This window comes from Corythoichthys intestinalis, chromosome 20 (genome assembly GCF_030265065.1).
Source record: "Corythoichthys intestinalis isolate RoL2023-P3 chromosome 20, ASM3026506v1, whole genome shotgun sequence".
Classification (NCBI taxonomy): Eukaryota; Metazoa; Chordata; class Actinopteri; order Syngnathiformes; family Syngnathidae; genus Corythoichthys; species Corythoichthys intestinalis.
The window spans coordinates 7,782,338-7,808,718 of record NC_080414.1 but is presented as its reverse complement, the minus strand read 5'-3'; the positions used below and the strand labels follow the sequence as shown (position 1 = coordinate 7,808,718).

The window sequence follows — 26,381 nt, the reverse complement described above, 5'->3', positions numbered from 1 at the left end:
GACTGTGAACAGCCCACATCTTTGGCAACCATACGTGTAGCGTTACCTTCTTCAAGTAGTTTGATAATCCTCTCCTTGGTCTCAAGAGACATCTTTCTTGTTGGAGCCATGATTCTTGTGAATCCACTAGGTCCAGCAGCCTTCCAAGGTGTGATAACTGCACTGTTTTTAACTGCTGACTAACGAGCAGATCTAATCTGAGGCAGGGGCCCAATTAGGGAAGGGAAATTGACTGCGTGTGTCTATAATTTCTATTCAAAAAGGAGTGATTCCATATTTTTTTTCTTCAGAATGGAGTGATTCTATATTTCCCTGCAGTTGCTCTATAAAATTAAAATTTACTGAACACCACAACGTTTTTTATTCATTTCTTTTAGTGTTTCTGAATGCCAAGGAGTTGCACTTTTGAACTAATTCATTACTTTTTCAAGCTTTTTATCCGAGTTTGTTCTACATAATAAAATGTCTGAATGAGTGCTCGTCCGAGACTGGTGATTCCACAATTTTTGCTAGGGGTTGTAGAATTGTCTAATAATGATTTTTGAACAGATATATAAACTAGGGCTGTCAAAATTGTCGCGTTAACGGGCGTTAATTATTTTTTTAAATTAATCACGTTAAAATATTTGACACAATTAACGCATGCACTGAATGACCAGCTCGCAAATTGCCTTAAACAGATTACAATGAGGCCGTTTATGGACATTAAGAGTGAAGAGAATGCCACCGGCTGCTTGGGGGCAGCGCCGTTCCGTACTAATGTTATTTCTTCTCAACGTGGGAGAATTAGTAGTTGTGAGATGTTTATGCTGTATGCACAATGCAATGCAAATTGCTATTTGTGCTCCACACATATTTCGGTAAGTTTTCTTTCTTTTAGTGGCAATTATGTGTCTCTTGTTGTATTTTGGGTAAGATATGTACAGAGATATGTATTTTATAAAGGCGAGTGGACACAGGCGTTCTTTGGACCGCGCCGTTTATTGGCATAAGCTTCTTCTTCACAACAAACATAAGTATCGTTTAGTGAAAGCACAACAAAAATAATATTCCTATCTCTCTAAAAAAAAAATAATGTTCACAAAAAGAAAAGCACTTCAGTCTATAGTAATGAGGCCCTATTCTCACAGTTAAACAACAATGCAAAATGAACTGGCATTCCATATCAAAATAGCTATGCAAAATACACGTAAAACTTACTCAGACTTTGGTCACTCTATTCTTATTATTGTTATTTTTATTCTTATTATTATTATATTAGCTCTATTTTGATTGAAAATTTTACAAATTTTATTAAAATGAAAACATGAAGAGGGGTTTTAATATAAAATTACTATAACTTGTAACTATAACATTTGTCTTTTAAAAACTACAAGTCTTTCTATCCATGGATCACTTTAACAGAAAGAATGTTAATAATGCCATTTGTGGATTTATTGTTACAATAAACAAATACAGTACTTATGTACAGTATGTTGTATGTATATAGCCGCCTTGTGTTTTATCTTTCCATTCCAACAATAATTTACAGAAAAATATGGCATATTTTATAGATGGTTTGAATTGCGATTAATTGCGAATAATTACGATTCATTAATTTTTAAGCTGTGATTAACTCGATTAAAAATTTTAATCCTTTGACACCCCTAATATAAACCTTTATTTATTTTTTTTTTTATTTTTTGAGTAAAATTTTTCAATTCTACAGACGAAAACATTTTTAGTACCGGTAAACGTCGACTAAAAGTAGACGAAATTAGACTAGAGTTTTCAGCAACAACCATTAGATGAAGACAAACAAATTTTAAGATATGTTTAAGACTAATAATTATTATTGTATAAAAGATTAAGACTAAAATGAAAATTAAAACAGCAGCTATTATCGGGGACAACCTATGGCATTACAGCCCTTCTGTATAGTGCCCCAGCCTAATTTTTTACAAAACGTAGTCATTTTTTTTTAGTTTAGATTGGTAGAAATGTACTTTTAAGAACAGAAAAAAAACGTTGTGCTCTAAAAAAAAAAGACTTTATCTGCCATTGTTAAACAGTTTTTTAAAGGACAGATTAAATTGATCGAGGAAATTTCTTTCAACGGCCATCATCTCTCAAAGTGACATTTCAGATTCCCACTGATCTGACACAAGTATTCAACCACAGTCACCCGCAGTTACTGCCGAGGCACCCCATCCTCCAAAGCAGGTTGGCTGTCCAGAGAATTTAGAGACAATTGAAGTTGACTGGGGCACAACCTCATCTGCGCAAAGTCACCCGCGACTTATAAATGTCAGTCACGCTAAAAAGGTTTGCGCTGCTTCCTGACAAGTCCAGCAGACATGGACTCGGTTCAATGCACAGCTATCAGCCTGGGTAAGAGAAGCTCCAGACAGTCACATTAAACCTTTATGACAGGTCATCTTGTCATCTTTTGGCCTATCCTTCATTTCAGAACCTGCCCAAATTTTGCAGTGTCACATCGAAATACTCCTGACATCTATAATTAAAGTTCAAATTACGCATACTGCAAAAACACATTATGCATGATATATAATTGCTAACAAATGCTAGAGTCTGCGATTGGCTGGCAACAAGTTTAGGGTGTACCCTGCCTGCTGCCCGTAGTTAGCTGGGATTGGCTCCAGCACCTCCGTGACCCTCGTGAGGAAAAGCGGCATGGAAAATGAATGAATGAATGCTAGAGTTGTCTGATAATGACTTTCAAAAACAGACATTCCAATGTTGTCTAACCCAAAAATCCGATATATGCGGTTGTGGACTTACTATTATTATTGCTAATTATATTGTAATGCCCCACTGGATGCTTTAATAATGATAAATATAACAACTTCAAGGTTTTCCGAATAAACATAATGTGAAAAATATGAAAACTTATTCAAGTTTTTGAAAAGTGCCAAAATAATGTCCAATATAAAAAAAGATATGAGCCATAATAAAAATAGTAAATAAAAGGAATACAGTGGTACCTCGACCTACGATCCATTCGACATCTGACGTAAAATTTGACTTGTCATTTTTCTCGACATATGACGACATGCTCGAAATACGATGATTTATGACAGCGTCGCAATTTCTTTGTTTTCCCGCAAGACGGATGCGCGGCGGATTTTCTTGTCAGAGAAATCAACATGGGTCCCAAGAAGGTTAGTGCGGGAGGTGAAATATGGAAAAAGGAGACGCTTCGCATTGAAATTAAGACGAAAGAAATGAAATTAAAAAATGACAGTATGCATGAAAGAAATGAAAGAAAAATACGAGTGTGGTGTGCACATCAGTGAAGTGACTCAACAATACGGCCGGAATATGTCTACGATCCACCTCTGACCTCCGTTCACCAGTCTTTATAAGTTAAGTGACAATTATTATTGTAACATCAGCAAGGAAGTCGCCAGCTTTGTCAGGTTTTTAATCATTTATTTCAGAACTTGTGCAACACAACATGGCTACTGTTCGCTGTAACCCACGCCAACAACAACAACAAAAGTAAAAACTCTACCACACCTCTCTAACATCAAGCAAAACACAACCGCCACATTACAACTCAGCATATCGTAATATTCGGATGATAAACCGCTATTTTTCCACCTCATTTTGAATCCTGCGGCTTATAATGTAGTTTGGTTTATTTGTTGATTTATATGGGTTAATTAGTAACACTTTATTTGACAGCAGCGTCATAAGACTGTCATAGTTATGAAATGACACTGCCATGAGCATTAATGAATGCTTATGACAGATGTCATGAAGTGTCATGCGGCAAATTTTGTCACTAACTCCATTTATGTCCTGCTTGGCTCTTTTACATCCATTTAAAAGTGAGATATTTTGTCACTCAAGACATCCTCCATAGGCATTCATTAATGCTCATGACAGTATCAAGCCATCATTATGATGTTTTATGACAGTCTTATGGCATCACTGTCAAATAAAGTGTTAACAAATACCATAAATAGCAAATAATGAAAGAACTGGAACAATAACGGAAATAGTCAGCACAGAACATGAATTTTGATCGTTATTTACATCTGTAGCACTGCAATGCATGCTAGGAGGCATGTTGGACGACAACAGTGTTGACAGCAGGTGGCAGCAGAGGTTGACTCTCTCCCCAAAAGAGCAGTGATGGCCAAATGAAGGTTAACAGCCAACTGGTTCAAAGCTTCATGGTGGTTCATTTGGTCTTATGACAGTCTTATTACACCACTGTCAAATAAAGTGTTACCCATTAAAATCTTTAGGTGTAAATATCCAATAGTACAGTGAGGACAGCTGTGGCTTATAGTCCGGTGCGGATAATGTATGAACAAGTGACTTTTTCGTGGCAAATTTGGTGGGTGGCAACTTATAGTCCGAAAATTACGGTAATAATTATTACTATCATCTTGTTATTCCGATGTGTATTTATATATATTTTTGTTTTGCTATGTGTAATTGCTATTTGTAATTGTACCAGCAGTATTTATGAAGGATTTAGCGTAGGTTTTTGGGCCGTGGAACGAATTCACCGAATTACAATTTATTCTTATGTGAAAATCCCGCTGGATTTACAACCATTTCAACTTACAAACCAGGTGTCAGGAATGAGCAGGCAGGCAGGTGGTGTGGACCCAATTGCAGGGAAACAAAAAGCAGCAAGGCAGGTGGAGGAGAACTCAAAACACGTTTTAATAACAACTAACCAAAAGCACAAAGTACAACCAAAAGGACTGGGGATCAAAAAGGCAATGTTCAAACAAAAACTTACTTAAACGGAGGGACTGGTACACGAGGGCTTGGACAGGTCTTGACTTTGGCAGACGTAGACATAGACATTGACAATGACGCAACCAGGAGTGAAGAGAAAATGGGAGCTTATATACACACACGCAAACAAGGGTTAACGAGACAACAAGGAACAGGTGAGCACAGGAGGATAGACTAGGAGAAGGCACATCAGGTGAAATCAATGGGCAATCACAGGGACAAGTTACACTAGGAGAAAACAAATACAAAACCTAACACCAGGTCCCTGGACGAATTAAATTCATATGTAGAGGTACCACTGTAATTCACAATAAATTATGTTAACACTAGTCAGTCCAAAGAGCCACTAGGGGGCAACCAAAGCTTTACAAGTACACACAGCTAATTAAAGGACATGCCAATGCAATGACAAATCTTAAGATGCATTTTGTTGGGTGTTTGCACATGTTTTAACTATGTGTTTTATTACTTTTCTTAGTGACTATTTCTTTGCGGTGGCGCAGTAGTTATATGTGATGAGTTTAAATTTTTCATTCCAATTTTCATTTATTGGTGATTTTATTTGTGTACCATGAGTGATTAGGGTCTTTCCGTCAGTTAAAAAATCGCAAGCGTCTTAGTTTTGAGACCTCCCAAGATCACTCTAAGCACAGTTGCTGTGACCAGCCCATGCACAAAGGCTGCAGTCTTCGACATTCATTTATAACCCAGTATACATTCTGGCACAAACCCGATACCAATATTTTCCGATATCATTTTAAATGCATTAATCGGCCGATATTATCGGACAACTCAAATCGTAATTATATGTGTTAAAATTGATATACATTCATTTGCTGCTATGACTCCTAATTATTATTAATGTACCGTATGTGTAATGTATATTGTAAGGGACCTCATTTATTCCTAATGAGATGACTAAAACAATCTCTGGCATGACCGCAGGACTGGAACGACTTTACGAAGCTTAAGGAGGGCTTCCTTCAACTGTCGGGGCAGATTAGTCAGAAATGTGCAGCAATGACACACCTTAAACATGGTGCGAAGATTTGTGAATATCTATTAGCAGGTCTGGAAAGGTCAGACCAGCAACATGCACAGCAATCTTCAAAAAAATCAGCACTGAGTAAATTTGAAAGCATGAATAAACATTTGTTCACCTTTGCTGGAGGAAGCCAATGAAGGGTGCTACACCTGTGCCAGGTCCAACCATTACGAGAGGCACGGATGTGTCTGGTGGATGTCGAAAGGAGCAGTTGGGTCTCAAACTCACATGGATCTAAAGTGTGAGGGTCACAGAACATTAGTGTGCATTCTAAATAATGGAAGTAATTAGAACACTGCTGAGGAGCCACTCTGGGCCTCCCAATCTATTAATTGATCTACTTAACATTCTAAAATGGGCTAACGAGAAAACTTATGAGCTCCGACTAAAATCCACAGGGTGTGATAGAGAGGATTAAGTTGCATTAATTCAAATTTTATTTGATTTTAATCGACTCAAAACAACAAGCCCAAACCTGGGAAATCGGTAGCATCTCAAAGAAAAGCCAAATGGGATATCATTACTCTCTTTGGGCCATATTCTCCAATGAGCATAAGAAGGAAACTGCACAGACTCTCATATTAAGTCAAGAAGACATAGAGAGGTGCTCCGCTCCACTGCTGAACAGCAGGCGGATGAAAAACACAGGCATACGGCAACCCCAAATAGTTGCAAGCAAAAAAATTATAGGACATCCATTGTTTAATCTCAACAGGACACAGCTCCAGAGTATTGAATCCCCCAGATTACAAGTTTTAATCGCATGTATTATTGGGTATCATCGGCAACAAAATCCAAGCTAATTTTATACAGTGATCCCTCGCAACTTGGCGTTTCTTGTTTCAAGGATTCAGTGCATTGCAGGGTTTTAAAAAGTATTCTTAAAAAAAAAAGAAAAAACACACATCGTTCCATTTTGTTTCGCAGCATGGCAAACATGCATCCTCTTCAATGCCCTTGCTGATGGAAGGAGATTTTCACTCAAAATCTCTTGATACATGGCCCCATTCATTCTTTCCATTTACACAGATCAGTCGTCCTGGTCCCTTTGCAGAAAAACAGCCCCAAAGCATGATGTTTACACCCCATGCTTCACAGTGGGTGTGGTGTTCTTCGGATGTAATTCAGTATTCTTTCTCCTCCAAACACGAGAACCTGTGTTTCTACCAAAAAGTTCTATTTTGGTTTCATCTGACCATAACACGTTCTCCCAGTCCTCTTCTGGATCACCCAAATGCTCTCTAGCGAACCGGAGACGGGCCTGGAGGTGTACTGGCTTCAGCAGGGTGATATGTCTGGCAGTGCAGGATTTGAGTCCCTGGCGGCTCATTGTGTTACTGATAGAAACCTTTGTTACTGTAGTCCCAACTCTCTGTAGGTCATTCACTAGGTCCCCCCGTGTGGTTCTGTGATTTTTGCTCGCCGTTCTTGTTATCATTTTGACGCCACTGGGTGAGATCTTGCATAGAGCCCCAGATCGAGGGAGATTATCAATGGTGTTGTATGTCTTCCATTTTGTAATAATTGGTCCCACAGTTGATTTCTTTACACCAGGTGTTTTACCTATTGCAGATTCACTCTTCCCAGCCTGGTGCAGGTCTACATTTTTGTCTCTGGTGTGGAGTTTGGAGTGTGACTGACTGAGATTGTGTACAGGTGACTTTTATACCGATAATGAGTTAAAACAGGTGCCATTAATACATTAATACCTTATTAGAAGAAGTTAGACCTCTTTGACAGCCAGAAATCTTGCTTGTTTGTAGGTGACCAAATACTTTATTCCACTCTAATTTGGAAATAAATTCTTTAAAAATCAAACAATGTGATTTTCTGTTTTTTCCCCCACATTCTGTCTCTCATAGTTGAGGTTTACCCATGTCGACAATTACAGGCCTCTCTCATCTTTTCAAGTAGGAGAATTTGCACAATTTGTGGTTGACTAAATACTTATTTGCCCCACTGTATGTAATCTTGAAAGCCAATTTAAGATGAAAATACAATAAAGAACAACATGCTGAATAAGTGTACAGTATGATAATGTTACATGATGCATGAACAACGAAATGTGAACGTGGCCGGTATGTTAACGTAACATAGCTATTAAGAGTTATTCAGATAACTAGAGCATAAAGTACATGCTAACAAGTTTACCAAACCATCAGTGTCACTCCAAAACACCAAAATAACATGTGAAATGGGGAAATGGGGTAAGTCTGAACATAATGAAAATAATTCACTTAACAATGGCAGCTTCAATTCAATCCTTACAGCATACAGTCTGTGAAGACAATGTAAATGACCTTTTTAACCGAACTCATTATATAATGCAAAAATGGTTGCTTAAAAGTTGGAGGGGACAACTTGAGCATCCTGAAAAGTTGGTAGTGTTATGTCCCTACCGTCCCTATGCAAACCTACGCCTTTGAATACATGTAACACGTTACTACTACCACTCACCTCTGATTACAAGTGGACCTGTACAGACCTTCGTTAATCCATTCGAAGTAGAGCTGAAACGAATACTCGAGCAACTCGAGTAACTCGAGTTTAAAAACTGATCCGAGTAATTTTATTCACCTTGAGTAATCGTTTATTTTGACAGCTCTGAGCTTCACGTTTTTAATGCGGGACAACGCTCTGATGTCACGTGCATAGAGGAAGAAGCCAAAAAAAAAAAAAAACTTACTGCAGCCGACAGCCGCTACAAACGACGCCGACGTTGCTAAATACTAGCCCGCACTATGCTACGTTGGTAGCAGGTAGCGTCTGATGAGTCTCATAGAGATCGCATGTATGTTGAACTAGATGCTAAATGACAGACTCGGCCGCGTCTGGGCAGCGTTAGTAAACAGCCACCATCTTAAAGCAGTAGAGCGCTAAGCGCTAATAAAGAGCGCTAAGCGCTAATGAATAAGATTAACGTTATTGTCACTAGCTCACGTAACGTTAGCCCTGCGGAGGGCTAGGTTTCTATTAATTATGACCACTGTCGATGCGTGGCTAACGTGTCTTACATACAGACTTTAACATAACATAGCGTTGTGGAGTGATGAGGGTGTAAAATAAAAACTCAATAATGCTAACTATCAATTTTAGCTTAGTAGTCATTGCTGGATAAAACACCAAGTAGCACTGGTCCCTAATGTGCTCCAATACAGCCTGTATCATACATTTATTTTGAACACTGCAAAAACTCAAAATCCTATCAAGATTTACAGTTTAGACTAACTTAAAACTTAACTAGAACTTAAAAATGGCTTGAAAAATCCTAATTTTTAAGTGATGTGTGTTATCAAGCGTTACGGCATTTTTAGGTATATATTAATGTAGATATATATATATATATATATGTTTTGTTTTTTTTAATAGGATCTAAAGGTTTTTTGAGTGAAAGCAGTGAATTAGCCTTTTTTTTTTTTTTTAGTTACATCTGAGATGCAATTGTTGGCTGTTTTCAACAATATATATCGAAAATAAAGACATTGATTGACTGAAAATGGTTCAAGATTAGATGAAATGTCTTGTTTTCTCATGTATATTTATAATTGCGCTTCACCTAAAAATATATTTGTTTTATCCGATTACTTGATTAATCGATAGAATTTTCAGTTGATTACTCGATTACTAAAATATTCGATAGCTGCAGCCCTAATTCGAAGTGAGAAGTATTCCTGCGTCTATGGGAGTCAATGACTTAAAATGGCTATTGGCAACGTTTAGTTTATTATACTATTACATTTTGCAGATGGAATTACCAACACACAGTGCTAACGTTTTTATAGAATTATTTTTTTTCTGCAAATAAAAGGCCTCTACATTAAAATATTTTATTTGGTATTGGCTGCTCTTCCCCCACCTCTCTACTTTGGTCAAGTCCATATATTCTTAAATCTGCAAACATCCACACTATTATTTCAGCCTTCCTTTTATTGGGTGAGCTCACCTGCGGCAGGGCCGTGTCACAATGCGGTTCACCCTTCCCTGGGAGAACTAGGACAGGGGCGGCGAGGTCAAAGAGCCAACCTGTACACAAGCCCCGCCTCCCCGCAGGACGACCCGAACATGCCGAGAACTCGACAAGGCTCAGGACGAAATTCATCTTGCCTGGGTGTTGAAGGCATGAGCTGAGTTTGAGAAAAGACAGACAAACCGTTAGAAGAAGCAGCAAGTAGAGCGTGTGTTCGTGCAAGGAATACAGGCAGACAATGATGAGAGGGAGATCTAAAGAAAAAGAGAAGAGGTGCAGATAGAGAAAGGAGAAAAGTATGATGGAAACCATTCAGACAAAATACAACTTTTGAAAAAAAAAAAAAAAAAAAACATTTGGACAGAAGCTGATCAAAGTAACGGAGATGAAAAGGCTTTAAATGTGATGCGGGAGGGAAAAAAAGATGTGGCACTGAAAATGAGGCTGCTACATCTGTATATCTTCTTGAGCTGTCCAAACTATTTTCCATCGAGGGTTTCATACAGAAAATTTGAAATATTCAAGGTACAATTTTACATACCAGTACTTCGCCGTTTCCTTAATAGAAAATAATGGTAGAACCGTTATATAGGTCAAGGTGTGCTGAATGTACAACCATTTATTTTCTAGTGCTTATCCTGGTCAGGTTTGCAGGCAAGCTGCAAGTCTATCCGTGCTGACTGTGTGTGAAAGGCTAAAGCTTGGATTTGTCACATGTCAATCACAGGTCAAAGTGGAAAGATAACCAGGCTGTGGAACCAATTACCACTTACTATTAGACAGGCCCCTTCACTTCCGGATTTCAAATCACGCCTTAAAACGTTTTATTTTTCTTCAGCTTTTAATGTGCAATGACTGTTTATGACCTCGTCTTTTATTTATTTTATTTCTTATGTGTTTATTTTATCTTTGAATGTTATTTAGCTGTTTTATGGTATGCAAAGCACTTTGGACTCCATTGCGGATTTTTAAAATGTGCTATACAAATAAAGTTGATTGATTGATTGATTGATTGATTGATTGATTGATTGATTGATTGATTGATTGATTGATTGAGTGAACCAGTCACACCTGAAGAAGAATTGCTGGCTGCACAAAAGCCGGCGTTCGCGTCTCTACCCATCGAAATTAAATCATGAGGGTTAGCACGCCCTCTATGCATTTTTGGCTGTTTGCAAATGGCTCAGACAAAACGCAACTTCAAAAAGGCAAACGTAAGTCTGCTTTTCTCATTAAAAACAAAAACTTTAACATTAGAAATAACCAAAAAAAAAGCATGAAATATCACCAAATGCAAAAAAGGAATTGAGTAGTGTAAAAATAAGCAAAGATTTTTTGGGGGCCAGCAGAAAAAATGCTGGTCTGAAGGGATGAAACCAACACTTTTCAGTTTTGGATGATTTTAGCGAAGCAGGTGGAGAAATGCGGTACTGTTTTGCCCCGCAGTGTATGTGACACGAAAAAGCATGTTTATTTCATAATACACACTGTATTTTATGCTCCTGAATGATATGGACTGCTTGGATGTGTGTGGAAGCGATAGCTATATTTATTTAGTTTTTTTAATCCCACGCTATGAAAATGAGTGACTTCCGGCTTCGGTCTTGCATTGAGGAGGACGGAGCTGTGACGTGTACGGGTGAAGGTGTCCTCTTCACTATACACCTGTACTGTTGTGTATGAGGACTAAGGATTCAGCTGATTTTGCGAATTAATCTTTATTTTTCGCATCACGCCAGCCAAACGGCTGCAGAAAAATCTTGCTGTATGAGGCAGAGGAATGTGCGCCTTATTCAGAAGGTTTCAAAAGGTTCCCTTTCACCGTGGATATTGGCCAAAACAAGTCTTACTACTGTGGGACCATTGGACTTACGAGGAAGTGAGTAAACATCTTGTTTTGTATTATGTCAAATACGAATACACTACAAATTTTCCTTAAATAAAGGACTACTTACGTTTGATCATTGATAGGCATGTAAAAAGCTCTCCTCATGCACATTAGCTGCACGTTAGCTGCACAACAACTGCAGCCGCCCTCCTCCGGGTAACGAGCTGTAAATTGCTCTCCACCGGGTGGTTTGCCGATCCGCGAAGACAATCGACAATCCAGTCGTCATGTCAAATAATCCGGGTTAGTTATGTGTGATTTTCCGCTTTGAAGACTTTGAAACATCACTCGGTTCGGGTTAGCATGTCGGCTAGCTGTCACGCCTCTTGGTTTGTTTACATTCTCCAAAGCCGGGGAAAGGAAATGACATATGTCCGATTTAGGTGTCATAAAATATCGTTCGGGAGGTGCAACAGTAAAGGTGAAGTCGACAGTTTTGACCATTATGGACTAATTTTACCATGTCGGCCTGAACAAGTGCATTTTTATTATTTCATATTCCATTTAGCACAAGACTGTAATTTGTCATGACCATGCCATTTATTTAGCAATTGGGGAAAATACTTGGATAAAAATAATATCCTGTAAAAATATTGAAGTAAAGAGAAAGAAACAATGACATTTTGCGGCTCTCCTCGTCACGTTTTCTTCGTTGTGAATAGTTCCCCCTCGACGGGCTGACTGGTCCATCTCAAGCCATTTATTTAGCTATTGGGGAAAGATACTTGGATAAAAAGAATATCCTGTAAAAATATTGGAGTAGAGAGACAAACAATGACATTTTGCGGCTCTCTTCGTCGCGTTTTCCTCCTCCCGAATAATTCCCCCTTAATGGGCTGAATAGTAAAACCGATGAGCCCAGTCTCCCGCTGACGTCATACACCTACGCTAGAGCCCTATAATGGTAGGCGTGGCTAACCGGCAGATTAAAAGACTAATTTCTCGTCATCTGCGCTTTGCTAAATTGTTGTATATAGTCGAATCGTCACAAAATATGATTCTGATTCACATAATAATGCTATTTAAGACTTTTTTTCTCCTGTCGTATGCTCTTTAAGAAAGACCTGCTCACAGTAAAGTGAAGTCCTGACCTCCCGGTCACCTGCTGATGGATTAAGCAACATTTTTGTTTCCAATGGCAGTGTAAAGGATGACATGATAATGAGGTAACGAATCCAGTTGTGGCTAAACAATAGCATATGACGATGTTGACAATGAGAAACGTTTGATTTTACACCATATTATACCACCGACCCTTTTTGTCCTGAATTTCGTCCTGAATTCCAAGGCGACAGCAACTAATTGATTAAATCAATGAAAATCGATTAATAAATTATTTGACACTGAATTTGCTAATTGTTTTTTGCCTGCAGCTAAGAGCAGTCCTGTTTGGGTCCTTGTTTGTGTGTAATGTGAGGCTGCGCGCCAGTGATTAGCAAAGGAGAGAGTGAGTTCGCTGCTACACTCAGGTTTGGTTTCTGAATCAATAATATTACTAGGGTTGTTCCGATCATGTTTCTTTGCTCCCGATCCGATCCAGATCGTTTTAGTTTGAGTATCTGCTGATCCCGTTATTTCCCGATCCGATTGCTTTTTTTTGCTCCCGATTCAGTTCCAATCACTCCCGATAATTTTTCCCGATCATATACATTTTGGCAATGCATTAAGAAAAAAATGAATAAAACTCGGACGAATATATACATTCAACATACAGTACATAAGTACTGTATTTGTTTATTATGACAATAAATCCTCAAGATGGCATTTACATTATTAACATTCTTTCTGTGAGAGGGATCCACGGATAGAAAGACTTGTGACTTTGTATATTGTGACTAAATATTGTCATCTAGTGTATTTGTTGAGCTTTCAGTAAATGATACTGTGGCCATCCCAAATGCATGATGAGAAGTGGAACCATGACTGCGCAACGTGCTACCAATTGCTATATCTTCTCTGCGTTGGGAAATAACATAAGGTGTTAAGACAATGATCAATTGCCACCTTGCTTCCCCACATTGCTTCCCATGATATTTCTAATCATAGGGAGAGGGATTGCAAGGCTTTAGCCAATTAATAAAAGGTTCCAAAGGCTGCCAAAGTTCTTCTACTCATTTTGCGCTGCTTTTTATCTCTCTATATAGGTAAAACGGCGTCATTACAGATGGAGCGCGACAATGCGTGAGAGGGTCATGCAGCGCATGCATTAATTTAAATATTTTAACGTGACAAATTTTTTAAAAAATTAATTGCCGCCATTATCGGGATAAATTTGATAACCCTACCTTAAAGAGCATACGACACCAGAAAAAAAGTCTTAAATGGCATTATTATGTGAATTAGAATCATATTTTGAGACGATTCGACCATATACAACAATTTAGCAAAGCGCAGATGACGAGAAATTAGTCTTTTAATCTGCCGGTTAGCCACGCCTACAATTATAGGGCTTTAGCGTCCCCAACAGGTGGATGACGTCAGCGGTAGACTAGGCTCATCGGTTTTACTATTCAGCCCATTGAGGGGGAATTGTTCAGAACGAGGAAAACGAGACGAAGAGAGCTGCAAAATGTCATTGTTTCAGTCTCTCTACTCCCAATATTTTTACAGGATATTCTTTTTACCCAAGTATTTTCCCCAATAGCTATATAAATGGCTTAAGAAGGACCAGTCAGCCCGTCGAGGGGGAACTATTCACAATGAGGAAAACGCGACGAAGAGAGCGGCAAAATGTCATTGTTTCTGTCTCTTTACTTCAATATTTTTACAGGATATTCTTTATACCCAAGTACTTTCCCCAATTGCTAAATAAATGGCATGGTCATGACAAATAACTTGTGCTAAATGGAATATAAAATAATAAAAATCCATTTATTCAAGACGACATGGCAAAATTACTCCATAATGGTCAAAACAGTCGACTTTACCTTTACTGTCACACCTGCCGAATGATATTTTATGACACCTAAATCGGACATATGTCATTTCCCTTCCCCGGCTTCGGAGAATGTAAACAGACCAGAAGGAGTGAGAGCTAGCCGACATGCTAACCCGAACCGAGGGATGTTTCAAAGTCTTCGAAGTGGAAAATCACACATAACTAGCCTGGATTATTTGACATGACGACCCGGTTGTCGAGTTTCTTTGCGGATCGGCAAACCGCCCGGCGGAGAGCAATTTACAGTTCGTTCCCTGGAGGAGGGTGGCTGGAATTGTTGTGTAGCTAACGTGCTAACAGCTAACTGCTAATGAGCGTGAGGATAGCTTTTTACATGCCTACCAATGATCAAACGTAAGTAGTCCTTTATTTAAAGGAATTTTATAGTGTTTACTTTGTAATCACTGTATTCGTATTTGACATAATACAAAACAAGATGTTTACTCACTTCCTTGTAAGTCCAATGGTCCCACAGTAAATATCCACGGTGAATGGGAACCTTTTGAAACTCCAAAAAGGCGCATACGCCTCTCCCGCATACAGAATGATTTTTCTGCAGCCGTTTGGCTGGCGTGATGCAAAAAATAAAAGTATTAATCCGCAAAATCAGCTGAATCCTTCGTCCTCATACACAACAGTACACTGTAGCGTGAAGAGGACGTCTTCTACCGTACACGTCACAGCGCCCTCCTCCTCAATGCGAGACCGAAGCCGGAAGTCACTCATTTTCCTGGCGCGGGATTCAAAAAACTAAATAAATATAGCGATCGCTTCCACACACATCCAAGCGGTCCATATCATTCAGGAGCATAAAAAACCGCGTGTATTATGAAATAAACATGCTTTTTCGTGTCACAAGCACTTTAAGCCTAAACTAAAGACTCTGGATGAGTGTAACATATTATGTCTGTGACGTTAAATACAATTACAAAACGATTTAATTAAAATATATATATATATTTAAAAAAGGCATGGCCAATATTTTTTTGCCGATTCCGATACTATGAAAATTACGTGATCGGACTCGATCGATTGGGATGATCGATCGGGACATCTCTAAATATTACGAAGAGTCGAGAGTTAGATTGTCTTTTGTGTTGTTACATCCAGTGTGCCTCCATCAGAGGTGAGCTAATTAAGCCAATTGTATTGTTTTTTATTCTTTGTTGATGAGACATTACTACTTAGCCCTGCGTGCTAAGCTGGTTAGCGATTATGCTAATCAGTGTCTTAAGTGTATTGTGTTTTGGAGAAGCATATTAGCACTTGACTTATTGTTAGATAGTTAAGTTGTCTCATTTCTTTTTACAAAGAAACCCCACATATAAACCCATCCTTTATCCATGTGAGACTTTTGATGCTCCTGTATGGAAGCATTATTCAACAACAGTCCAGCCAAACCCAACCCTGCCACCAGAGGGCAGTGTAACCTCCACCATTAAACAAAATACAATATTTTTGGATAGTTATTTTGAATTTTTAAAGCATTAATTCCTACTTACGGAACCCGGGGACTACCTGTATTGCAACTAACAACAACTAAAAATATTGCAAATAATAATGCGACTTTTTTTCATAAATCACAAATAACATTCTTGTTCTATTTACCTACTTATGTAGTGCTTATCATCATCAGAGTCATGAGTGAGCTTGAGGCCAACCCAGCTGACTTAGACAGTCATTGACATTGCTTCTAGACTTTCAAAAATTGCATCCAGGAGTGAAAAACGAAAGCATACATCCTCCCTGTGGACCCTCGCACCTGTCCATCCTTCTCCTTCCTACTTCCTGTTTGCCACTGAAGACCTCTATTGACTCCAGCATCAATAATGCAAACCTCTAATGTCTCAAGTCTGCACCACCTAATAAACTACAGTCGCCATCCCTCGCTGCGCAGTCTCTTCCTGTTTCCACAATCAAGGAAGCAGCAAAGCGGGTAAGAGAGAAACTGAGAAGTTTTGACCTTGTCTTGGGTGCTCACGTTCCTCGCGAGCTTTAAAGCAGACCCTAATGGGTACTAGCTTAACAGGAAGCGCGAATCGATGACTGGCTAAGTGAGGCAAAAAGATGGAACACTGATTTGACTAAAAGACTCGCAATAGTCCATTTATTTTTGCTCCAGGTTTCTCCCATCACTGAGTTCATTAGGGAATCACATCTGCACACTTAAGTGCACTTAACACGGACTATTTTCTATCAGGTAGAAAGTTGGAAAGTTTCTTAGTCATAAACATTATAAGAACACCTCAAAAGTTTGCTCGGTGTAAATGTGGCTATAAATATTTTAAATAAACTATCCAACTAAACAACCCACAATTTTAAGTACTCTTGCACACTCAAGAAAATGACAGCTAGCGCTAAAAATTTATATTTAAAAATTATGTCACTAACTCCATTTATGTCCAGCTGGAATCTTTAACATCCATTCAAAAGTGAGATAATTTGCCAGATGACACAAAATGACATCTGTCATAAGCATTCATTAATGCTCATGGCAGTGTCATGTCATAGTTATGATGGTCTTATGGAAGTCTTATTCCATAAATTAAGTGTTTCCAAATACCATAACTAGCTATTCATGAAACAACTAGAGCAGTAACTGAAGAAATAATTAGCACAGACATGAATTTTGATTGTAATTTACATCTGTAGCGCTGCACTGCATGCTAGGGGGCATGTTGGATGACAAGGGTGTTGACAGCAGATATCAGCAGAGGATGACTGTATTCCCCGAGGAAGCAGTGATGGCCAAATGAAGCTTTGCAGCCAATTGGTTCAAAACTTCATGGGGTTCATTTGGTCTTATGACAGTCTTATGATGCCGCTGTCAAATAAAGTGTTACCGGTTAATATCTTTTGGTGTAAATATCCCATGATACAGTGATGAACAAAGCCGTTTCCGTGTCAAATTTGGTGGGCGGCGGCTTATAGTCAGGTACGCCTTACAGTCCGAAAATTACGTTAAATATAATTTATGTTCGCATTTTTGTGCCTTTTGAAGCTAGAGAAAAAAACAAGTGTACACCATTGCTTCGAGTAAGTTGTCTTCCGGCCTGAGGAGGTTGTTGTCAAGGAAGTGCATCACTGGCTGTCGCCTTGCAAACTGCACTGCCCTCTAGAGCCTGGCAGGAATAATACAGTGTATCACAAAAGTGAGTACACCCAGCGCATTTGTAAAGATATTTAAGTATATCTTTTCATGGGACAACACTGACAAAATGACACTTTGACACAATGAAAAGTAGTCTGTGTGCAGCTTATATAAAAGAGTTAATTTAATTTCCCCTCAAAATAACTCAAAATATAGCCATTAATATCTAAACCCCTGGCAACAAAAGTGAGTACACCCCTTAGAAACTACATCCCTAAATGTCCAAATTGAGTACTGCTTGTCATTTTCCCTCCAAAATGTCATGTGGCTCGTTAGTGTTACTAGGTCCAGGTGTGCATAGGGAGCAGGCGTGTTCAAATTTGTAGTGCAGCTCTCACACTCTCTCATACTGGTCACTGAAAGTTCCAACATGGCACCACATGGCAAAGAACTCTCTGAGGGTATTGTCGCGCTACATGAAGATGCCCAAGGCTACAAGAAGATTGCCAACACCCTAAAACTGAGCTGCAGCACAGTGGCTAAGATCATCCAGCATTTTAAAAGAATAGGGTCCACTCAGCACAGGCCTCGGGTTGGTCGTCCAAAGAAGCTGAGCGCACGTGCCGAGCGTCACATCCAAATGCTTTCTTTGAAAGATCGTCGCAGGAATGCTGTCAGCACTGCTGCTGAGATTGAAGAGGTGGGGGGGTCAGCCTTTTAGTGCTCAGACCATACGCCGCACTCTACATTAAATTGGTGTGCATGGCTGTCACCCCAGGAGGAAGCTTTACTGAAGAGGCTGAGGGTAAAGGTAATGGACTGGCCAAGCATGCCTCCAGACTTGAACCCAATAGAACATCTTTGGGGGATCCTCAAGCGGAATGTGGAGGTGCACAAAGTGTCAAATATCCGGCAGCTCTGCAACGTCATCATGGAGGAGTGGAAGAGCATTCGGGTGGCAACCTGTGAAGCTCTGGTCAACTCCATGCCCATGAGAGTAAAGGCAGTTCTGGATAACAGTGGTGGCCACACAAAATATTGACAGTTGACATGTTGTAATGTATGTTATTATTGACAACTTTCACTAAGGGGAGTACTCACTTTTGTTGCCAAGGGTTTAGATATTAATGGCTATATTTTAAGTTTTTTTGAGGGAAAAATAAATTAACTATTATATAAGCTGCACACGGACTACTTTTCATTGTGTCAAAGTGTCATTTTGTCAGTGTTGTCCACTGAAAAGATACAGTGGGGCAAATAAGTATTTAGTCAACCACTAATGTGCAAGTTCACCCACTTGAAAATATAAGAGAGGCCTGTAATTGTCAACATGGGTAAACCTCAAACATGAAAGACAGAATGTGAAAAAAAAAAAAAACGGAAAATCACATTGTTTGATTTTTAAAGAATTTATTTGCAAATCATGGTGGAAAACAAGTATTTGGTCAATACCAAAAGTTCATCTCGATACTTTGTTATGTACCCTTTGTTGGCAATAACGGAGGCCAAACGTTTTCTGTAACTCTTCACAAACTTTTCACACACTGTTGCTGATATTTTGGCCCATTCCTCCATTCAGATCTCCTCTAGAGTAGTGATGTTTTGGGGCTGTCGTTGGGCAACACGGACCTTCAACTCCCTTCACAGATTTTCTATGGGGTTGAGATCTGAAGACTGGCTAGGCCACTCCAGGACCTTGAAATGCTTCTTTCGAAGCCACTCCTTTGATGCCCAGGTTGTGTGTTTGGGATCATTGTCAAGCTGAAAGACCCAGCCACGTCTCATCTTCAATGCCCTTGCTGATGTAAGATTTTCACTCAAAATCTCTCGATACATGGCCCCATTCATTCTTTCCTTTACACAGATCAGTCGTCCTGGTCTCTTTGGACATAAACAGCCCCAAAGCATGATGTTTCTACCCCCATGCTTCACAGTGGGTATGGTGTTCTTCGGATACAATTCAGTATTCTTTCTCCTCTAAACACGAGAACCTGTGTTTCTACCAAAAAGTTCTATTTTGGTTTCATCTGACCATAACACATTATCCCAGTCCTCTTCTGGATCATCCAAATGTTCTCTAGCGAACCGAAGACGGGCCTGGACGTGTACTTTCTTCAGCAGGGGGACACGTCTGGCAGTGCAGGATTTGAGTCCCTCGTAGCGCGTTGTGTTATTGATAGTAGCCTTTGTTACTGTGGTCCCAGCTCTCTGTAGGCTCACCGTTCTTGTTATCATTTTGACGCCACGGGGTGAGATCTTGCATGGAGCCCCAGATCGAGGGAGATTATGAGTGGTCTTGTATGTCTTCCATTTTCTAATAATTGCTCCCACAGTTGATTTCTTTACACCAAGCTAGGCCTGTCACGATAACAAATTTTAGTGTGCGATAATTTATTTCATAAATTATTGCGATATGCGATATTATTGCACCCCCCAAATTAAAAAAAAAAATAATACAATAACACTGTGAGAATACAGTATATATTAATAGATCATGTAATTTAAACGCAATAAATGTTTACTCTTAAATTCAGAAATACTTTTTAGGAAATCACAACTAAAAACAATAGACCATGCCTCTTTTAAGTAAAAGACCACAATATTAATACTTGCACAGAGACACAGAAGAAATAAAATGTGTTTTTAAGAAAAATAAAATTCCACTTAATAATTTAAGCGTCTAGGCAAATGAAAACGTTTCCCCTCATAGCTTCTGCTATGGCGTTCCATGTGTAATACAGTGGTACCTCTACATACGAAGTTAATTCCTTCCAGGAGCTTGTTTGTAAGTCGAAATGGTCGTATGTCGAGCAGGATTTTCCCATAAGAATACTCCGCGACCCTCGTTAGGACAAAGCGGCATGGAAAATGAATGAATGAATGAATGAATGAATGAATAATTCGTTCCACAGCCCAAAAACCCACACTACATCCTTAATAAATACTGCTGTTACTATTGCAAATAGCAATTACAAAGAGCAAAACAAATAAAATATGAATAAAAATCAGAATAACAATAATATAATAATAGCAATAATAACAATAATACAGTACAGTACCTGTAACAATGTAACAAATCAGCTTCGAATGTGGCCGACTTTTTTTGCTCTACCTGAACGCACCGCGGGGCTGACGGTGAGCAGGAGAGCGCTATTTTACTTTCTGTTTCGATCTTGGCGTCAACAGCAGTGGACACTCGGCGAGTTAATGGAATAAATGATTTAACTCCTGACGAAGCTGGCGATTTCTTAGGCGATTTTACCACAATAAGAACTGTCACCTTAACTTATAAAGACTGGCGAACGGAGGGGGAACGCCGGCCGAGATCGGCATTCTACGACCCGGTTCATGGATGCACACACCATGTTTATATTTTGCCATCATTCACATCTTCATTTCAATGGTAAGCGTCACCTTTTCTTTTTTATCCTCCACCTGCACTGTCACCTTTTCTTTTTTTTCCTCCACCTGCACTAAACTTAAACTGCACTAAACTAAAAACAGAACTAAAATGCATTTTGCATAGTTGGTAACGAGGAAGCCGAACTTTTAACAGCACGTCAGCAGGTGCACACGAGGCGATAAATCGCAGCGGAAAAATTAACGCCTTCATTTTTATTTACTGTGCGATAAATGGAATTATTGCATATTGCGACAGGCTTACACCAAGCGTTTTACCAATTGCAGATTCAGTCTTCCCAGCCTGGTGCAGGTCTACAATTTTGTCTCTGGTGTCCTTCGACAGCTCTTTGGTCTTGGCCATAGTGGAGTTTGGAGTTTGACTGACTGAGACTGTGGACAGGTGTCTTTTATACCGATAATGAGTTAAAACAGGTGCTATTAATACAGGTAATGAGTGGAGCCTCGTTAGACCTCGTCAGAAGAAGTCAGACCTCTTTGACAGCCAGAAATCTTGCTTGTTTGTAGGTGACCAAATACTTATTTTCCACTCTAATTTGGAAATAAATTATTTAAAAATCAAACAATGTGATTTTCTGTTTTTTTCCCCACATTCTGTCTCTCATGGTTGAGTTTTACCCATGTTGACAATTACAGGCCTCTTTAAATTTTTCAAGTAGAAGAACTTGCACAATTGGTGGTTGACTAAATACCTATTTGCCCCACTGTATATAGTTTTCACGTGGAATTGCAACATCGTTCGAATGGAGACGGAACCAAGATGGACCCCATGTAAATGCAAACATGAAATTCTCGGAGCGTCACCATGTAAACGTCCCCTAAGATGTCTCACACCAACAAAGTAAATAACTGTAATCCAGCATCTAATCAAATGACTACAATATATGTTCATATCAGGATTCATTCTCACGCAAATGAGATGTATAAACGTTCCCCTTTGGCAAGCCATACATTATTCAGTCATTACTAAAACAAAACTGCATTTGTGTTAATTAAAAGATTTGTCAGTGTTTCGGTGCAATATCTATACGCAAACGCTAATAATCGCTGTCAAAATACATTCAGGATTCACTTCATTTCAATTACCTATTGCTGTTATGAAACTAAATTTATGGTGCAGAGAGTAAATGAGAATAGGATTGTGAAATACTAGGTGGAAAAAAAGACAGACATTCATCATTGTGAGGCCATTTTAATGCTAACAAATGATACCATAGCTGTGGGAAGCATGTTTTTTTTCTGCCTCTCCTTACCTCGCAGCTGAATAAGGCCTTGGCTGCAGCTTGGGGAGATGCTCTAAAAAAATAGAAATAAAAACAGGCATAGCTGTCAATCATCCTGTTGTTGTGCAAATATGTTATTAACCATGATGGATGGATGGAAAGGCATCGTGATCTAAAACATAGTGTATTTTCAGCAACCCTAACCAGGACATGCCGCTGTTACATTTATTAAAATTACAAAGTCAGGCCTTTTGAATCCCAAGAGTCTCCGTGTGAAAGCAGTGGGAAACAGATTGCTTATGTGAACCTTATTGCAAACCAGCCATGAAGGTGCCCTCTTTTTAGTAATAACCTGTGCACACGGCATTAGTAAGCGTAGTTCGTTGGAATTGCGAAAACATACAGTGCCCTCCATAATTATTGGCACCCCTGAAAAAGATGTGTTTTTTAGCTTCTAATATATATTTTTTTTAATTCAAATAATATGGGACCTTAATGGAAAAAAAGAGAAAAATCCAACCTTCAATACAAGTGCATTCATTCAGTGGGGAAAAAATCGCACATAAAGAAAAAATTATTTGACTTCAAATAATGTGTGTCATAATTATTAGCACCCCTGGTGTTAATACTTTGTACAACCCCCTTTTGCCAACAAAACAAGGTCTGGGGACTGAGATGGCCATGGGAGGAGCACCCTAACAAGGTTCCCAGGGCCTTTGGAAGCTCAATTTTGGTCTCACACAAAAATACACACGGCCCCAGGCTTAAACTGGGACCGTGTGCTTTGGTCAGATGAGACCAAGATTGAGCTTTTTGGCAACAAACACTTGAAGTGGGTCTGGCGTGCCACGAAAGATGCGCATGCTGAAAAGCACCTCATACCCACTGTGAAGTATGGGGGTGGGTCAGTGATGCTGTGGGGCTGTTTCGCTTCCAAAGGCCCTGGGAACCTTGTTAGGGTGCATGGCACCATGAATGCTTTGAAATACCAGGACATTTTAAATCAAAATCTGTTGCCCTCTGCCCGAAAGCTGAAGATGGGTCGTCACTGGGTCTTTCAGCAAGACAATGACCCTAAACATATGGCCATATCTACACAGAAATGGTTCACCAGACACAAAATCAAGCTCTTCCCATGGCCATCTTAATCCCCAGACCTTGTTTTGTTGGCAAAAGGGGGTTGTACAAAGTATTAACACCAGGGGTGCTAATAATTGTGACACACATCATTTGATGTCAAATAATTATTTCTTTACGTGGGATTTTTTCCCCCACTGAAAAAATGCACTTGTATTGAAGGTTGGATTTTTCTCTTTTTTTCCATTAAGGTCCCATATCATTTGAATTTTAAAAAATTATTAGAAGCTAAAAAACACATCTTTTTCAGGGGTGCCAATAATTATGGAGGGCACTGTAGAAGGAGCCGAGCTTTCCCCCTGCAGCAACAGGATAGGCCGTTGCTACACTGCCGCAAATTTGACATGGGCAAAAAGAAGTGTGTTGGATCACTTGGAACTTGGTTGTGAATAATAGATGACCCCGATAGAGTCATACTAAAGCAGCTGAGACCCCACAAAATCCCACTATTCAGCTAAATCGCCTGGAAAGATCAACAGCTGGACAAAATCTGCTCACACTGTTGTCCTGACACCTACTAACAGCTCAAGGTGTTAGGGACGCAACTCAGCATGTTAATGTCAAGTTTATTTAAACTGAAACGGTGTGCACAAAACTAACTTTACAAAATGATGTGTTAGATTCAATCTGAAAAAAAAATTGCCATGCGAATCAAAACGGCGCTATGCTAATCAAACCTAATTTGGATTAGCACTATGTCATGGAGTAGATAATCAGCTCCTGCTTATGCCTGAATTTGGTCAGAAAGTGAGACAAAAATGTTGCGGCGTATAATAGGTTTTTGATAGATTTCAGAGAAAGTAGTCAATTGGTTACTGAGCAGTGGCGGAAAAAATGGGAACAAGGCCCGGGTGCAATAAGTAAAAACGGCCCCCCGGGGTGAACGTTGAGAAATAGGAAGATTATTTTTGTTGTGCTTTCACTAAATGATACTGTAGCGACTTAACTGTTCCGCCCAAATGCATGATGGGAAGTTGGGAAACCATGACTGTCAGTGGTGGCTGCAAATGGTATACAGTATGTTCTGCACTGTGTTCAATTAAGCGTGTTAAGAAAAAGATTGTCTCCTGTGAGATATAAGAATAATATTTTTGTTGTGCTTTCACCAAATTATACTGTAGCGACTTAACTGTTCCGCCCAAATGCATGATGGGAAGTTGGGCAACCATGACTGTCAGTGGTGACTGCAAATGGTATACAGTATGTTCTGCGTTGTGTTCAATTAAGCGTGTTAAGAAAAAGATTGTCTCCTGTGAGAGATAAGAATAATATTTTTTTTGTGCTTTCTCTAAATTATACTGTAGCGACTTAACTGTTCCGCCCAAATGCATGATGGGAAGTTGGGCAACCATGACTGTCAGTGGTGGCCGCAAATGGTACACAGTATGTTCTACTTTGTGTTCAATTAGGCATGTTAAGAAAAATATCGTCTCCTGTCATTCTTCCCCATGTCGTTCGCCACAATACTTATATTTGTTATGAAATAGTTACCCAAGCTTAAGCCAATAAAAGGCACGGTCCTATGACTGTGTCCACTCGCATTTCTCTGCCTTTTCGCTCTCAATGTGCTAAAACGGTGTCATTGTGAACTTTTTGAGGCAGTGCGTGAACGGGTCATTCCGTGCATGCATTAATTGCGTCAAATATTTTAACGTGATTAATTTAAAAAAATAATTACCGCCCGTTAATGCGATAAATTTGACAGCAATAGGTTTTTCATCGCAAGCAAAATCAATGAAGATATTACTACCAAAGCATTTGTAATCACAATCATTTTCTGGGAGAAATTAGGCATTATCTGACAGAATTGCAGGGGTTCCAATACTTTTGGCTAGCGCTGTATGTCTAAAATAAAGCACTCATTCATTTATTCATTTCATGTAATCATAATCCTTTAAGGATTTAACAGATAGCTTTGAGGTCAAATGTGGCAGCAAGATTCTATTGTCTTAGTCAGTGGAAATTTAAATTCTGGATGCACCACTGAGATTGCAGACACCTCTGCCTTTAATACAATGTATACAATTGTACTGAATGATAAACCACTTGGAGACTCAATACAAACATCTTGAAAGAAGGTTCAACCTTGATAAATTTCTTTAAAAACTGCAGCCGTAATTAATGGACTGCAGTATTTGGAAATATTAATCTAAAATATCAAAATGTATTTGATGAAAACACGCACCTCACTGCTGCTTGATAAAAAATGTAATTTTTAAAAAGTTCATAATATAACACAGAAGAGGGTTATGTAAACTGTCATTTTTGTGCAGTTAAATGTTAGACACTTTCCATTCAATTCACAAGCAAAACGTAAAAAAAAAAAAAAAAAGTATAATAATAATATACGGTCACGTAATTATGTATGAAAACTGTACTTCTCTCACCAATAGATGATCTGCAAGGTTGTTGCACATTTAAAAGAATCAACTACTTTTTATTCCACTTACTTTTGTTAGTACTACGCACTTGCCGTGATTTTGTAAGAGGCCTTGCGAGTTCAAAATCTTTCATAAAGTAGTTTTACACTCCAGGTTTATTATATTGTCGATGAATTACAAGAAAACAGGGCGTTTCAGTAAAGAAAGAAAGAAACATTGTTATCAGTGCTCATGCTTTTCTTGAATTATGATTAAGTCGTATGGTAACGGATGGAAAAGAAATGATCCTTTTCCACCTTGGTACAATTACCTTTGGGCCCTGTGGTAAATTATAGTGAAAAAGATGCTTACGGAAAGCACTCTGCTTTGACCTTTTCAAAAAAAATAGCATCATATAAGAGAAAGGAGGAAGTGTATCTGTAGTCTCCTGTGCTCTTGGATGCTCTTCTCATTATTTATAGTTACTGTCAAACCATAAGTATACACCCTGATCTTGCAGTCTAATGAACTCCGAGGAGCGCATAACACAG

The 26,381-nt window shown here is 39.0% G+C and overlaps 1 protein-coding gene across 3 annotated transcripts in view; it reads right to left on the bottom strand.

Moving 5' to 3' along the window:
* The window catches only part of mtrr (5-methyltetrahydrofolate-homocysteine methyltransferase reductase), a 62,176-nt gene that overhangs the window by 27,048 nt on the left and 8,747 nt on the right, over window positions 1-26,381 (bottom strand). For all 3 annotated transcript variants that reach the window (XM_057824970.1, XM_057824971.1, XM_057824969.1), the window contains exons 10-12: window positions 22,364-22,406; window positions 9,750-9,930; window positions 5,922-6,040 (exon numbers count right to left, since the gene is read on the bottom strand). In XM_057824970.1, the coding sequence (XP_057680953.1) occupies window positions 5,922-6,040; window positions 9,750-9,930; window positions 22,364-22,406 (343 nt within the window). The remainder of the gene's footprint in view (window positions 1-5,921; window positions 6,041-9,749; window positions 9,931-22,363; window positions 22,407-26,381) is intronic.